We start from the raw sequence: 13836 nt of genomic DNA on the forward strand, positions 1-13836 counted from the left end.
ATGAGATCTTAATCTGATCGAGAGATGATAGCCGGTGCCGATTTCTGTCTGCCCATGTTGCATTGCTTGTCGGTTTTATTACGCCGAGGGATAGTAGGTGTGCACGGAGCCGCATCAAGCACAAGGCCAGTTTTTTATCTGTACGTACTATCCGTACGCAGCAGCTAATTCCGTGCGTACATGGCACATGCAGTCAAATGACAATAGCATGTAAGGCCTTGTCCATAATAGCATTATTTATGTCATTCACCGTTGCAGTCGAAGTGGCTGCTGACTGTGGCTTTGCTGGGATAGCCATAGCAATGGTAATAAGATAACATATTAAGGGTGATAAGTTTTTAACGGCCGTTACACAAGGACGAAAGCCACCGATAACACGAATCATTCTTGAAAGAACTAACTAATACACATCGAGTGGCTGATCAGCGATCTGACCGGTGCGCCGTACCCGTCCAACATCGAATAATATCTATTGTCTAGCGTATAAATGGAGATGACTTGACTTCGTGATCCTTGCCTAGATGCATGAATTTTAGATTGAAGCGGAGTTTCTCCGTCCTGGGCAGGAGTGAAAATGGAGCTCGAGAGGATGGTGAGGATCAGCTTGCGTCTTCGACCAGGGTGCTACACCAGGAACGGCAGGGGGTGTGGGCTGTTGACGCAGGCCTAGAATCCACCAGCACAGCCTGCTGGGTCCGGGCCCTTACGTGGTGGACGCCGCTCATGCGGCGCTGAGCACAGTGGGGTAATCGGTGCCACTAGAAATCCTATATTTAGGGGCGCTAGCCCGGATCGAGCAGATATGCCATCATACAACGGCACCGCCGTAGATCTATCGTAGAGACTAAAATTTCTGCACAACCAATGAGCAGCAGCCGATGCAGAGCAGCCCCGCTGCAGGACAGCCCTAACAGCGACTCTGGGCCAATAATGTTGACCGCAAACGGTGCACAATGCACATTAGCAATAGTCTCTATTAATTAAGTGATGATGCTGGTACCACTGACTGTCCTGCGTGGGGGCCTGGCTGTGACCGAATTGAGGCTGGTGGTATTTTAATATCTGAGTTAATTACGCCGCACACGATCCCGCGCTTTCAGGAGCAGGCTGTGTCTGGTAACTAACAGTATCTCCCACTAGCCACTATTACCACGCGTATCGCCGCGCGCCCATTGGCCTGTCGTAGACTCTCGCTGGCCTCCGGGGCTGTCCGATTGGACTGCCTGCCCCATCCCCCAATGAAGTCGTCCAGTGTGCATTGAGGCAGGCAGGTTCATGCTTCCTGGTCAATAGCCTCGCTCGCTCAGATAAGCAGAGCGTGACAGTCGCCCACCTCAATCCTTCTTCCCCCCGAAACCCTTTTCTCTCGTCATTCATTCCACATCACTGCGTACCCTGTTTGACTCTGACAGCTTCCTTGGCTGTCCACATTCGTTTTGCATTTGCTTTTTGACCTTGCCAGTGCTGAGGTGACTTGACGCTGCCCAACTGCCAATTAATTGTTTACCAGTCTTACCTACACCCCCTATCCGCTTATCACCTCGCACAGTCTTTCGTTTAGGAGCAGGTGTCGCTTTCTGCTGGGACCGCCAGCGCCCCGTCCGATCACGATGAACGGATACGGGCACAACCCATACGCCCATGGCCAGACAAATCAGTGGTATGGTGAAGAAATGGTTGAGATCGATCCCACGCGAGACCAGCAATACCAGCACAATGTTCACCAGAGGACGGATAGCTATGGATCTCAACCAGGACGCACCACTCCACGACCCGCCGTGAAGCCCATCAGACCTGGCCTGGCCTTCAGTCAAGACTACCAGGGTCCCTACACGCCCTATAGAAGGTCTATGGCTGACTCGTTCGTCACCAGCCCCGGTGACTCGCGCTCAGCTACTCCGTCTTTGGTATGGAACTCATTATTTCGCCTTTTATTGATATAGCTAACGCGTCGTCTTTTTTTTTGATAGTATCAGAATCACCATTTTCAAAGTCACGCGAGCCTGACAGAGCTCGTGAGCCAGCCTCCATCACCAGTGCTGGCCAAGGACTGGGTTCAACCCGGATCGATTGCCCGGCTGCATGACCGCGACGATGCTGAGATTTGGAAGGGCTGGAAACGATGGCTCTTCCATTTGGTCCCCATTTTGACCGTTGCCAACATGGGACTGTACGTGGCTTATCTGGGTTTACGCATAGCATGCGTTATCTTCGCACAGAATGTCAGCCACATGGCTTTTCCAGGTGCCTGGGTTTTCATTGCAATCGAGATTATCGTCGCTATTCCTTCTCTCATGCACAACTGTTGGACCATGATGGCTATGAAGAAGAGAAGAAGAGCGAAACTGCGGCTGACTGGAGATGATGTCCCAACCGTGGACGTGTTCATTACTTGCTGCGGCGAAGATGACGACGTCGTCCTCGACACTTTTCGGGGCGCCTTGGACCAAGACTACCCGCGCGATCGATTCAGGGTTATCCTCTTGGATGATGGCGCATCGGCTAGCTTGGAAGAGGCCGTCAACCAGCTCGGACAGGTCCATCCTAATGTATTTTACATGGCACGGAAGAAGATCCCCGGCGTGCCTCACCACTTCAAAGCTGGTAACCTGAACTACGGTCTCGACGAGACCCGACAACTGCCTGGCGGTGCTGGTCAATTCATGGCCGCTCTGGACGCGGATATGGTGAGTTGTTGTCGATCCTCGTAATAACAGATCTGTCACTGACTCCTTGCAGATTCCCGAGCAGGACTGGCTCCGGGCTGTTCTTCCCCACCTCCTGATAGATCCAAAGATGGCCCTTGCCTGTCCTCCCCAATTGTTCTACAACACTCCGCCATCTGATCCACTTGCTCAAAGTCTGGACTTTTTCGTCCACGTGATTGAGCCCATCAAAGATGCGATGGGCGTTGCCTGGTGCACTGGTTCTGGTTATGTAGTTAGACGGGACGCTCTGGACGAGATTGGCAACTTCCCGTTAGGCTCTCTAGCTGAAGATGTCGCTACGTCGACACTCATGCTTGGCAAAGGATGGCACACTGCGTACATCCACGAACCCCTCCAGTTTGGTACTGTGCCGGATGACTACGGCTCTCACTTGAAACAGCGTACTCGATGGGCCATTGGAACAGTTGACACTGCCGTTAAGCTGAAATTCTCCCTCTGGGGAGACGCCGTTCGTCAAATGACTGCGGCTCAACGCTTCTCTGGGTTTTTGTACGCCACTTTGAGTGTATATACAATCCTTCTCACTGCGTCCCTGTTCGCCATTCCTATCATTCTGCTATGGGGCAAACCTCTTGTGGCCTATGCCAACGATGAACAACTCAGATGGCTCATGCGGGCCTGTTTCGCAGCGACCATTGCCAATCGCCTTTGCGAATTTGTGCTCTTCATCCCTGCCGGTTATCATACTGGTCAGCGTGGGTCCCGATACCAGCTTTGGATGGCACCCTACATCGCCCTTTGCATTGTCCGGGCATTCATCCTTCCCAGGTGGCTGGGTGGTCAAGCCCAAGCCTTCAAACCCACTGGTTCATTGAGCTCAGCACTTGAGGAGCGTGATCCGAAGAGACGAAAGAACATGTTCGTTCGCCTCTCGACAATTCTGTTCAACTACATGGCTTTGTTCCATTTGGCATTCGTTTACGTCACTCTGGCAGCCGTTATCCTGTCATCGTATCGTTGCTTCTTCCAGGAGTCTGGCTTCAGGAATGTTTTCACATGTCTTATGACACATGCATTCTGGCCGCCGTTGACCTTCCTCTTCATCTGCACTTCCCTTTGGATACCGATTTCATATGCGATCGATCCTCCGTCGATGCCCGATCGGGAAGACCTGTTGAAGCGAGACCCAAAGACCGGAGTCGCCCACCCGACAAACAAGAGCAAGCGCATTGCCTTTGGTGGCCAAGCTGCCTGGTTCGAGCTCGAGTATACAGTCGCAACCGCCTGGACAGTCGTGGTCTTTGTCTACTCTTTCTTCTTTTGATGTACGATGATCTTATGAATATATATTTTATTACCCTTCAACTACCCTTCCTACCATCCCTTTGAATGCGGGCGGGGACTTGATGTCGTTTGGATCGAGGATTCCGAATGTGCCGTACGTTTGTGCTTGTAATACTACAGATAATTATTGGAGTTAGGGCTTTTTCTGAACAGACTTGATCTTGAAAATTTTCTCTTGTTTTTCTACCTGTGATTATCGTTCGGGCATTTACGAGGCGAGAGTGTTGAGGTGCACATCGACTATAGGATTGATTTTGATACCAAATAAATAATGCATTTAGATGGATATCTAGTATTCTTATCTCATCATTTCTACGTAGTTTATAATAATCCCAGTCTCTGTCTTGGATGTCTTCAGACTCGACAAATACACATGTCGGTTGATAGTCTCTTATCGATACATCGGTGTGATTGAGGTATGTTGAAACAAAGGCATCTGGTTTATACGACTTACAAGGACTAGATACTGGAATTAAGACCCCATAATAGGTGGTTTATCAAGCAGCTGACTGTTATTGATCCAGAATGAATCATCTATGGAAGACAATAACCTCCATCTACCACAATATCCGCACCAGTCGTGAAGCTCGATGCGTCCGATGCGAGATATAAATAAGCGCCCTTCAACTCATCGGGATGCCCGATGCGGCTGTATTGGAAAATTGTTAGAAAAGAATTTGAATGAACTTATGAGATGTACAAACCGCATTGGAGTCTTGTCTCGGAGAGAGTCCTTGACATCTTCCGAGCAATCACCTGTCAACCCACTCTCGATGTAGCCAGGCGATACTGTGTTTGCGCGAGCGAAGCCGGCCCATTCAACAGCTAGGGATTTGCCTACATATAATTTTAGTTCATCATATCATTAGAACGAGAATGCGTCCCTGGAAAAGGTTTTGGTACTCACAAAGATGTATAACCCCAGCTTTTGACGTATTGTACGCAGCCTGCAAATGAGGCACGTTCACAATATGTCCACTCATACTAGCAGTCGCGATAAAACTCCCAGATTTGAAGTCCATCAGAGGGTGACCCGAAATGGTAGTTTTTTCTTGTGCTTGCCGACGAAAATGCTTTCCAGAAGCGCGAGCACAGTAATACACACCGTCCAGATTGATCGACATAACCTGGCGATAATGCGCAACACTGCTATCGATCGCCTCCACTTCCTCCCATGCTATGCCGCTATTCGCAACGAAGATATCCAGGCGTCCATTAAACTGTTTCACGATTTCGGTTATGGTTGCGTCGAGCTCGGGCTGCTTTGTGACGTCTACTTGGATTGCGCGACCTATCTGGCTTCTCAGCTATGTGTGCACCAAAGTCGTTGCTTTTCTGGACCTACATTTAACATTGTAGTTTGCTGCTATTTCGTCGGCGGCATCAATTGCGGACTTGTTTTTATGGTATAGAATGGCGACGTTGGCGCCCGCCTGAGCTAGAATCTGAGCAATGGCAAAGCCTATCCCTGCCTTGGCTACGCCGGAGACGATTGCCGTTCGTTCTCGGAGGGAAAATAGGGGTAGGCTGTCGAATGACTGGTTTTGCATTTCGGGTTCTTTATTTGTACTATCCTATACTTGTTTTGTCGGGTCGAATCTTTGGTCGTCCTATCCTTGCGGTGATAAAAGCCGGGAGTATTACAATTCACGGCTGTAGCCAGACTGCAATATGAAATGGCTACTGAATAGACAGGTAGTTATCGTCTTCGAGTAAAGCCTGACTTCTAACAGATATCTGTGGAACCATTCGAATACAATGGCCCTGATAGATGGCACCAGCAGACGCTATGCGATTGGCTAATCATCCGTAAGCAGGTCCAGCGTTGAATCTACCAATGATGATGCCTAGGGTAACGTGAAAATTACGCTGAGAAACAACTTATATGAACCGAAAATGCTCCCAGTATGTTCAAAGGAAAATTAACAATGACGACGCTGGTTTGGTTGTCTCGAAAGCGTCTCAAGACAATGCTCATGGTAGAGGTAGGCGGTGAGCATATAAGTCTCTGTCATTGGCTTGTAAAGCGGAGGTGGGACTAGCCACGTGACTGCGGGATTAGTACTGCCGCCGGAAAAAAAAAAGTCGTAGTTCAACTTTGCAGACAGTTTGTGAACAGTCGGCAAAACATGTCGAAAGAGAAGATGGCTACTTCTAAGGAGACCTCGAAAAAAGTGAAGCGTAAGCAAACCACGTCGGAGGAGGAAGTCAAGTCATCTCCGACCCGATCACGCGAAAAACGCGACAAGGCTGAGAAGCCGAAGAAGCACAAGACCGTTCACCGTACCGATGCTGAGATCGCAGACGAAGAAAATGAAATTGGGGTAGAAGATCAATCTGACTCGAAGCCAGTCGAAGAGGACGACAATGAGAATGGAGAAGAGGAAAATCTCGCTGATTTGCCCTCCGCCAATGCGGTATCTCTTCCCCAGACTGACGATTCGATACCAACCAAATTTGCCGACCTCAAGCTGTCGGAAAAGACCATGGAGGCGATCAAGGAGATGGGGTTCGAAACAATGACTGAAATCCAGCAACGCGCCATCCCTCCTCTGATGGCTGGTCGTGACGTCCTGGGTGCTGCAAAAACTGGCTCGGGAAAGACTCTGGCTTTCGTAAGGATTCTTGCAACATCTCCAATGTTACGTTTATCTCACGTAATGCGAACTAACAATTTTGATGCTATAGCTTATACCCGCTGTTGAGCTGCTTCACAGCCTGAAATTCAAACCCAGGAATGGTACCGGAGTGCTCGTTCTGGCTCCAACTCGAGAACTGGCGCTGCAGATCTGGGGCGTCGCCCGGCAATTGCTGGAGAAACACACCCAAACGCATGGAATCGTCATGGGAGGAGCAAACAGACGAGCAGAGGCTGAAAAGCTGGAGAAGGGTGTCAATCTTGTGGTCGCAACGCGTACGTTTACTGACTCAGATTCACATGTCAATGCTGACCGATTGCTAGCCGGTCGTCTGCTAGATCATTTACAGAACACCAAGGGCTTCATTTTTAAAAATCTCCGCCAGCTGGTTATAGAGTGAGCTACATTCACCTCGAACCTGACCCTCCATTGCTAACTTCGCATAGTGAAGCAGATCGGATCTTGGAAGTTGGGTTCGAAGACGAAATGAAACAAATCATTAAAATCCTAGGAAATGGGGAACGGCAAACTTCGCTCTTTTCTGCCACCCAGACTACGAAGGTGGAGGACCTAGCGCGAATCTCCCTCAGACAAGGACCGCTCTATATCAATGTGGTACCCCGAATGGAAAATGCTACCGTCGATCGACTCGAACAAGGATATGTGATTTGTGAACCAGATAAACGATTTCTCCTTCTGTTTTCTTTCCTCAAGCGAAATTTGAAGAAGAAAATCCTCGTCTTTTTCTCAAGCTGCAATTCTGTCAATTATTACGTGAGTGCTTCAACGTTGGTATCTACTACTCAAGCACTTTGAACTAACTTAACAACCTCAAGTCTGAATTGCTGAACTACATTGATCTTCCGGTACGATTTGGCATACTTCAATAAGATTGGTTTTCCACTGACTTGACCAGGTTTTGTCAATCCACGGCAACCAAAAACAGCAGAAGCGAACATCTACATTTTTCGAGTTCATTAACAGCGAGAGGGGCATTCTTGTTTGCACGGATGTCGCCGCTCGTGGTCTCGATATTCCGGAAATTGACTATGTCGTTCAATTCGATCCTCCAGATGTAGGTGCCACATTTTTCCCTTGTTAGACCTAAAATTGCTAACTAAATCAGGACCCACGAGACTATATCCACCGAGTCGGTCGTACTGCACGTGGTGCGAAGGCGAAGGGTCGTAGTCTTATGTTTCTACAGCCATCGGAAATGGGATTCTTAACCCATCTAAAGGAAGCAAAAGTTCCAGTTGTCGAATTCGAGTTTCCCCAGAAGAAGATTATTAATGTCCAGTCTCAACGTGAGTTATTACCCCTTAACCCTCCTTTTTCATCATATAGTTACTGATGTGAATATATCGTATAGTTGAAAAACGTGAGCAATCTCCTCATTGCATTTCTCTTTCTATTTAGAAACGCACATCCATAACTAATCTGCCCTTGAATAGTGATCTCTCAAAACTACTACCTCAACAAATCCGCTAAAGAAGGCTACCGTTCGTACCTGAACGCCTACGGATCGCACTCCCTTCGCTCAGTCTTTGATATCCACAAACTCGATCTGGTCAAGGTTGCCAAGAGTTTCGGCTTTTCTACGCCCCCTCGAGTTGACCTTTTCCTCGGTGCAAGTATGAGCAGAGATAAGAAAACCCCGGCGAGGAGGGCGTATGGTAGCCAGCCCAAACAAGCACCTCGCTTTAAGCGAAAACGGGAGGATTGATTAGCGATCAGAATATTTATTTGTTCATACGACAAAAAGCATGGGAGGAGTTCGGTGTATGGTCTAGATCAGCATGCAGTTGTACATTTTAAAAATTTCCGAGTCTAATTCACCTGTGATAGTTGGTGTGGCCTACATGTAGTCTATTCAAGTAATAAATGTGCACTGTTTACTGAAGACACAGGTGGAGATTCTGCAACATCTCACAGCCCGAATACTTGACAATGCCAAGCTGATGCATGCTAAGGAGGAGTCAGGCAAATCTAATAATGATTTAATGATAGCTACGATCGCCAATACTTCGTTTTTCTCGCAGGAGCTTTGAATTAATCAGGCCAAACAAACGTACTCTACACAGCAATGAAATCGGCCATTAAAATTTGGTTTAAGCAATACAGTGCTTTATCGGAGGCCTGAATGTTCTCTATACATGTAAATGAGATTTCAAGATAGTTGCGTTTAATGCAGTAGACTTCTTGATTTTACTGCCCTCATCACATTTCAAACTCTCAAGCCAGCCTCTCTCGCAACATCTTTCATACCGACATGCTCATACCAATGCTTCCCATTTCCCGAATAGACATTAGGATCAGCACCGGCCTCAATTAACATCTTCACCAGCTCGGGGTCCTCATGAAGTGCAGCTACTTCAAGGATTGTCTCGGCATTGTCCCTTCTATAGTTAGCATCGGCGCCGACCTCTAGTAACCGTACAATAACGTTTGTGTTTGGCTCATCAACCTCCAGAGAGGAATAGAGTGCCGCGCAATACACGTCCTTAAAATCAAACTCACTCGGATCGGGTCCATTAGCCAGCAGGTTTTCCACATACTGATACTCCCCGCTCATGGTAGCAGTCACAAGCTGACCTTTGTATTGTTTCTCAACACGGGATATGGCAGGGGCATCGGCGGCTTTGGCAACACTGCGGGCGCAGTGGAAAAGAGTGTTCCATTTGACATCGCCGGACAGCTGGAGTGACAACTGAGGGGAGATGTTAGGATCCAAAGGCTCTGTCTCACTCTTGAGGAGAAGAAGTTTGGTGGCTTCGATATGGCCACGCTTTGCTGCAATGCCCAAGGGTGTGAGATAGCCTGTGCGTGGAGCGTGGTTAATAAGCGTCGCGGCGAGATTTGCTGACGCCCCCCTGGGTGGTTTCTTGGAGAGCATGTGCTTCAGAAGAGTATGCAAACCGAGCCAAGCGGCTATGTATAGGACAAGAATAGTAGTGGCGTTTGTAGAGAGGGTATGTCGCGGAACAATCTTCTCGATTTCGGCGGCTAGTTCTGCCATCTCTGGCCTTCTTTGATGACTGAGAATACCGAGACCGCGTGGGATCTTGCCGGCCTCTTTTGGGGTGCATAGATCTTGAATAATCTCGTTAATCTCTGGGCCATGCTTCCGCGACAGTTTTGCGTGTTGATGCCAGTTTATTGCGGCGTACCGCAGAAAAGGGTTGTGACTGATGATGTCGTCAGAAGTTTGCTTGTTGCGCTGAAATCCACTCGAAGTCTTTCTGCGCTTAGCATCATTCGTAACTTCGTTTTTGCACTCTCTCGGCTTCAAAACCCGACAACAAACCTCTGCAAGCGCAGTGTGGCAATCTGCTTTGCTGATTTTGTGCATGAATTTCCCTGTATGTCGCTTGAAGCTACTAGTATGACACAAAAAGTCCCTAAAACTGTGGTGGATAAAGTATACTTTGTCATCAATGGTAGTAAGAAGTGGACCGCATAACTGATTGAGATATTGCCTAAACTGGCCAGGTTGTTTCAGATTGAGATTCGTGTAGGAAGTTGCTTCAGAACTGATCGCGAAAGCCGCGTTAAGCTCTGTCAATGTAAGCGGCTCCACTGCTCCAAATACCATGCGGAACATCCAGGCCTCAGTATCCTCATCTTGAGAGCCTTTCAGCAGATGCTTATACAGCTTGTCGAGGGTTTGGGGAATCCGAGAAAGGAGCTTGCTTCGTTCTGCACGTCTCTGGCTGATTATCGTTTTCTCAATTCGCGGCCAGTATAGGCTGAACCACAAGTAATTGGCAGTTTCAGAACCAAGTTTGTGAAAACGTTCATCAATCTTTAGCCGATCCGACGATGAGCAAGGCAGTCTATCCAGGCGATATCGGTATAATGTTCGTAAATCGGACTTGATCTCTTCAACGGACTCAGAAGGATGTATCTCACGTAGCCTCTGCGTACTACGAAAGAGTATCTGAAATTCTACGCGTGGATCTGATGTGAGGAATATCTTGAGTATAGGTCTGGAGTCTGCCTCAGAACGCTCAACATCGAACCAAAGTTGCATGAGACTTGCAATCAACCAGGCAGTGTCATCGCACTCATCAAGTCCATCCATGATGCACACAACCTCTTTCCCTAAAATTGGGTCCGCTAAGGCTTTTTTGAATATGTCCCACAATGCAACCTTATCATGAAGTAGTCCGTTGTTAGTTTGTTTAACATAATCCGCAGCATAACGGTTAAAGAGCTGTGGTCGCGCAGTAAACATCTGATAGAGCAGTGCTTGCAATGCTGTTGCTGGCTTTTGTCTTTTCGACCCATCCTTCAATATGAAACACGCACACACAAGCCCATCAACAGAGTGGAAGATGTTTTCTTCTATGATCGATCTTGTGCTAACAGACTTTCCGCATCCGGCTGGCGCAGCAAACCATAGTATCTCATTTCTTGTACTTGCGCGAAATTCTTGAAGTTGGGGATGGCTGAACACCCAATCTAGGGTATTGGGCTCCCGAGTGCGATGAAATTCTTTCCCAGAAGTTATTTTGCAGAAGTCAGGTGTGATATTACGGCCTAGCATGAACAGTGGTTAGTATCCCAAATACAAGAAATATATGAAACATACCTTCGCTGCCTGTGGAAGCGAGCGAACCTTGTATCGACGAGTCTGCCATTTGATTTCAAAAATTGAATCGTGCTACGAACGTTTTCATCTAAGGCTGACTCTGCGAAAAAAGTGTTGAGTGTTGTCTATTACAGAGTTCGAAGACAAAGGGACGCGGTACTGTGAATAAATACCAGTATCAGTCATCTGCCGGAAAATCGCCGTAAGTATCGCACATTCTCGCGTGAAAAATAAAACCAGAAGCTTCTATACCCACAGAATCAAGTCAAATAATGAAGGTAGCGTTTGCAAACTGACGGCCCAAGTTAGGAAGGCTGAGGGTGCCCTGCGAGGATGGTGTTTGCTTTACCCCAAGCTTGAACAAACAACTCAAGTATGCATGTGAATCCTTTGATTAAATGTCTAAAATTACAGTATCTGCTCAGAAGATTGAATTTAATGACCACATCGAGTGATTGGTTTCAGAAAGGAAAGGATTTATACGGGTATATCTACGCCCGCCCAATGAAGCCGTTCCGTTGAGGCACCAAATAGGAATGAGATTTAGAGGGCTTCTTAATTGATTCCACACTCTAGAATGATGCGTATATCCAAAGAAACTACAAACAGATCTAGAACTACACAACGGACGACGCCACCGAAAAAAAAAAAGCATCATGCCAATGTAGGACATCACCAAAACAGAAAATATGGCGTTTGAATCCATATCAACAAAGCAATCCACCCCTACTCCCAATATCAGAGTTGCTACAGCGACCTGTACTGGTAAATAATTCCTGCTACACAATACGGGAGATACCAAAATCCGATACACCTATCCCAATGATATCGATCATGCCCGCATTTAAGTCTTTACAACAGGTGATCCAGGAAAGCAAGGATGGGATAGAGCCAACTCTCTCTCGATCGCATATGGCTATATTCTATCCATACAACATTCATCGATATGCTTACGATGGTGAGAGCGTATCCTGGGACATGAGTGACGAGAATCTCGTGCCATTACGATTTTCTCCTGTCGCGCCAGACCATCCTCTCGTCGACATCTGGGATGATAATGAAATAGGACTCAAAGTTGCCACTTTACTCGAGGAAAGTAGTGTTTTATTTGATGCAATTGACTTCGCCTGTCGGCGTCAACTAGACTCAACCGTGGGCAATAATGATGACCATGCAGTCGTCATTACAACCAGGACGTTGCCAGCCATAACACCCAGTCTTACCGAAGTATTGAAAATGATTCATGAGCTAACAGGCAAGCGAAGCTTCTCTCTAGCTGTTTGAAATTACCCCTGTTAATGACTTTCTGACATTGTAGGTGGGCTCACCGTTGAAATACGCCAAGGAAGAGTTGATATTCTTTCAGCATACCCAACGATAGGATCTAGTATGGGCATCGTAGGGAATCTTGAATCTAACGGTACTATTGGCGGGTTTTTCAACCTGCTTGAAAAGAATGGAGATGTTGTCGCGCACTGCGCGCTTGTTTGCGAGCATGTCATTCGGCCATATACCACCGCGAGCAATACAGAAATGTCACGTCCGTTCGCCGAGAATACAGGTAATCGACCCACATAAAGCCTTTGAGTATCACTGATAGATGGCCATACAGAGTCATACATCCGCCGTTCTAGAAACAGTCGAAGCCAGCAGGATATCTATTGTACACACCCAAGCCAAAGCTCACATCTGCAAACGGTTGCAAAAAATCGAAAGGCTCTTGTGCGACTTGCAGGCGAGCTTGTTGCTCTAAATTACAGTAACCCAGAACTACAGCTACCTGCAGAACAGCAAAACATAGAGAAGGAAAAGTCTCGAATTCAAAGAATCACAACTCAAGGCATTAATCGAAATTCCCTCCTTGGCTCCGTGTATGCATCTTCAGGGTATCAATTTACTGCTGGTAGCCAACGCCTAGATTGGGCTCTAGTCGAAATTCACAACGCAGTCCCCTTGACGCGTGCCAACAAAGTAGAAAACCGCAGTACAGAGACGCAGCACATGAAGTTTCGACGGATTCTACATGCCGGCAAACCTCCATCCAATGGCTTTGTGTACAAACAGGGATCGACAACGGGCCTCACTAGCGGTGTAATTAACCCGGTTCTGAGCTATATTGCCAGTTATGATGCTAATGGCAATCGCAAAATGACAGCCGAGCTTTGCGTTATACCAGATCGCGGCTTTGAGCGTTTCGCAGGTCCTGGAGATTCTGGATCACTGGTGCTGGAGTGCCGCACTGCAAATGTTGTGGGAATGGTCTTTGGTGGTCATTTGGACTGTGAACCGGCGTATTTCTCGTCGATCTCTGCCATGGCAAAAGATATCCGCAAAGTGACCGGGTTGGATATGCAGATTCCGGGTGGGAGCCTCATAAAACGTCTTCATTGAGCTTCTTATCACCACAGATCGAATACCTGCTGTTTTTATCTTCTAGGTTTCATGCCTGCAGTTGGGGTAAATGTTAGCATGTACAAACACTCAAAATTCTCCGGTATTAAGGAGAGAAATTTGAATAATAACCAATCAACAGATCTATTTCTTTGTAATATATACTTTCATGCATGTTTATAACGCGACCCCTTACTTT

General features: G+C 47.4%; 5 protein-coding genes across 5 annotated transcripts; 3 read left to right on the forward strand and 2 right to left on the reverse strand.

The window, feature by feature from the left end:
- Window positions 1-1673: 1673 nt before the first annotated feature.
- BGW36DRAFT_300371 (putative glycosyl transferase) lies at window positions 1674-3993 on the forward strand (the record flags this gene model as incomplete). The annotated part of the gene is made up of 3 exons (XM_046211618.1): window positions 1674-1907; window positions 1971-2687; window positions 2740-3993. 3 exons carry the CDS (start codon window positions 1674-1676, stop codon window positions 3991-3993), a joined length of 2205 nt encoding a protein of 734 aa, XP_046069227.1.
- A 296-nt stretch (window positions 3994-4289) lies between these two features.
- On the reverse strand, window positions 4290-5959 carry BGW36DRAFT_383268 (uncharacterized protein). The gene is made up of 4 exons (XM_046216640.1): window positions 5359-5959; window positions 4921-5304; window positions 4718-4850; window positions 4290-4662 (listed from the first exon to the last, which is right to left on the reverse strand). The coding sequence occupies exons 1-4, from the start codon at window positions 5561-5563 to the stop codon at window positions 4548-4550; spliced, it is 837 nt and encodes a 278-aa protein (XP_046069228.1). The 5' UTR covers window positions 5564-5959; the 3' UTR covers window positions 4290-4547.
- A 156-nt stretch (window positions 5960-6115) lies between these two features.
- On the forward strand, window positions 6116-8786 carry BGW36DRAFT_383270 (putative ATP-dependent RNA helicase). The gene is made up of 9 exons (XM_046216641.1): window positions 6116-6628; window positions 6702-6927; window positions 6976-7048; window positions 7099-7426; window positions 7489-7518; window positions 7569-7727; window positions 7779-7959; window positions 8025-8033; window positions 8107-8786. The coding sequence occupies exons 1-9, from the start codon at window positions 6143-6145 to the stop codon at window positions 8376-8378; spliced, it is 1764 nt and encodes a 587-aa protein (XP_046069229.1). The 5' UTR covers window positions 6116-6142; the 3' UTR covers window positions 8379-8786.
- Window positions 8787-8879: 93 nt separating this feature from the next.
- On the reverse strand, window positions 8880-11295 carry BGW36DRAFT_429605 (uncharacterized protein; the record flags this gene model as incomplete). The annotated part of the gene is made up of 2 exons (XM_046220716.1): window positions 8880-11194; window positions 11247-11295. 2 exons carry the CDS (start codon window positions 11293-11295, stop codon window positions 8880-8882), a joined length of 2364 nt encoding a protein of 787 aa, XP_046069230.1.
- A 1559-nt stretch (window positions 11296-12854) lies between these two features.
- Window positions 12855-13637, forward strand: BGW36DRAFT_300247 (uncharacterized protein; the record flags this gene model as incomplete). The annotated part of the gene is made up of 1 exon (XM_046211608.1): window positions 12855-13637. A coding segment is annotated over one exon (783 nt), but the record flags the coding sequence as incomplete, so codon positions are not given.
- Between the last annotated feature and the right edge of the window lie 199 nt (window positions 13638-13836).

The sequence above is a fragment of the Talaromyces proteolyticus genome (genome assembly GCF_021365285.1).
Source record: "Talaromyces proteolyticus strain PMI_201 chromosome Unknown BGW36scaffold_9, whole genome shotgun sequence".
In the NCBI taxonomy this organism is placed as follows: Eukaryota; Fungi; Ascomycota; class Eurotiomycetes; order Eurotiales; family Trichocomaceae; genus Talaromyces; species Talaromyces proteolyticus.

What these genes read in the sequence shown, in the direction of transcription:
- BGW36DRAFT_383268 (XM_046216640.1), bottom strand. Translation starts at nt 5,563, where the DNA reads ATGCAAAACCAGTCATTCGACAGCCTACCCCTATTTTCCCTCCGAGAA. An exon ending in AGCAAACTACAATGTTAAAT is followed by an intron (nt 5,305 to 5,358) that starts GTAGGTCCAGAA and finishes GAAGCCAGATAG; the next exon opens with GTCGCGCAATCCAAGTAGAC. An exon ending in AGCTGGGGTTATACATCTTT is followed by an intron (nt 4,851 to 4,920) that starts GTGAGTACCAAA and finishes AATTATATGTAG; the next exon opens with GCAAATCCCTAGCTGTTGAA.
- BGW36DRAFT_383270 (XM_046216641.1), top strand. Translation starts at nt 6,143, where the DNA reads ATGTCGAAAGAGAAGATGGCTACTTCTAAGGAGACCTCGAAAAAAGTG. An exon ending in CAATCTTGTGGTCGCAACGC is followed by an intron (nt 6,928 to 6,975) that starts GTACGTTTACTG and finishes ACCGATTGCTAG; the next exon opens with CCGGTCGTCTGCTAGATCAT. An exon ending in TGAACTACATTGATCTTCCG is followed by an intron (nt 7,519 to 7,568) that starts GTACGATTTGGC and finishes TGACTTGACCAG; the next exon opens with GTTTTGTCAATCCACGGCAA.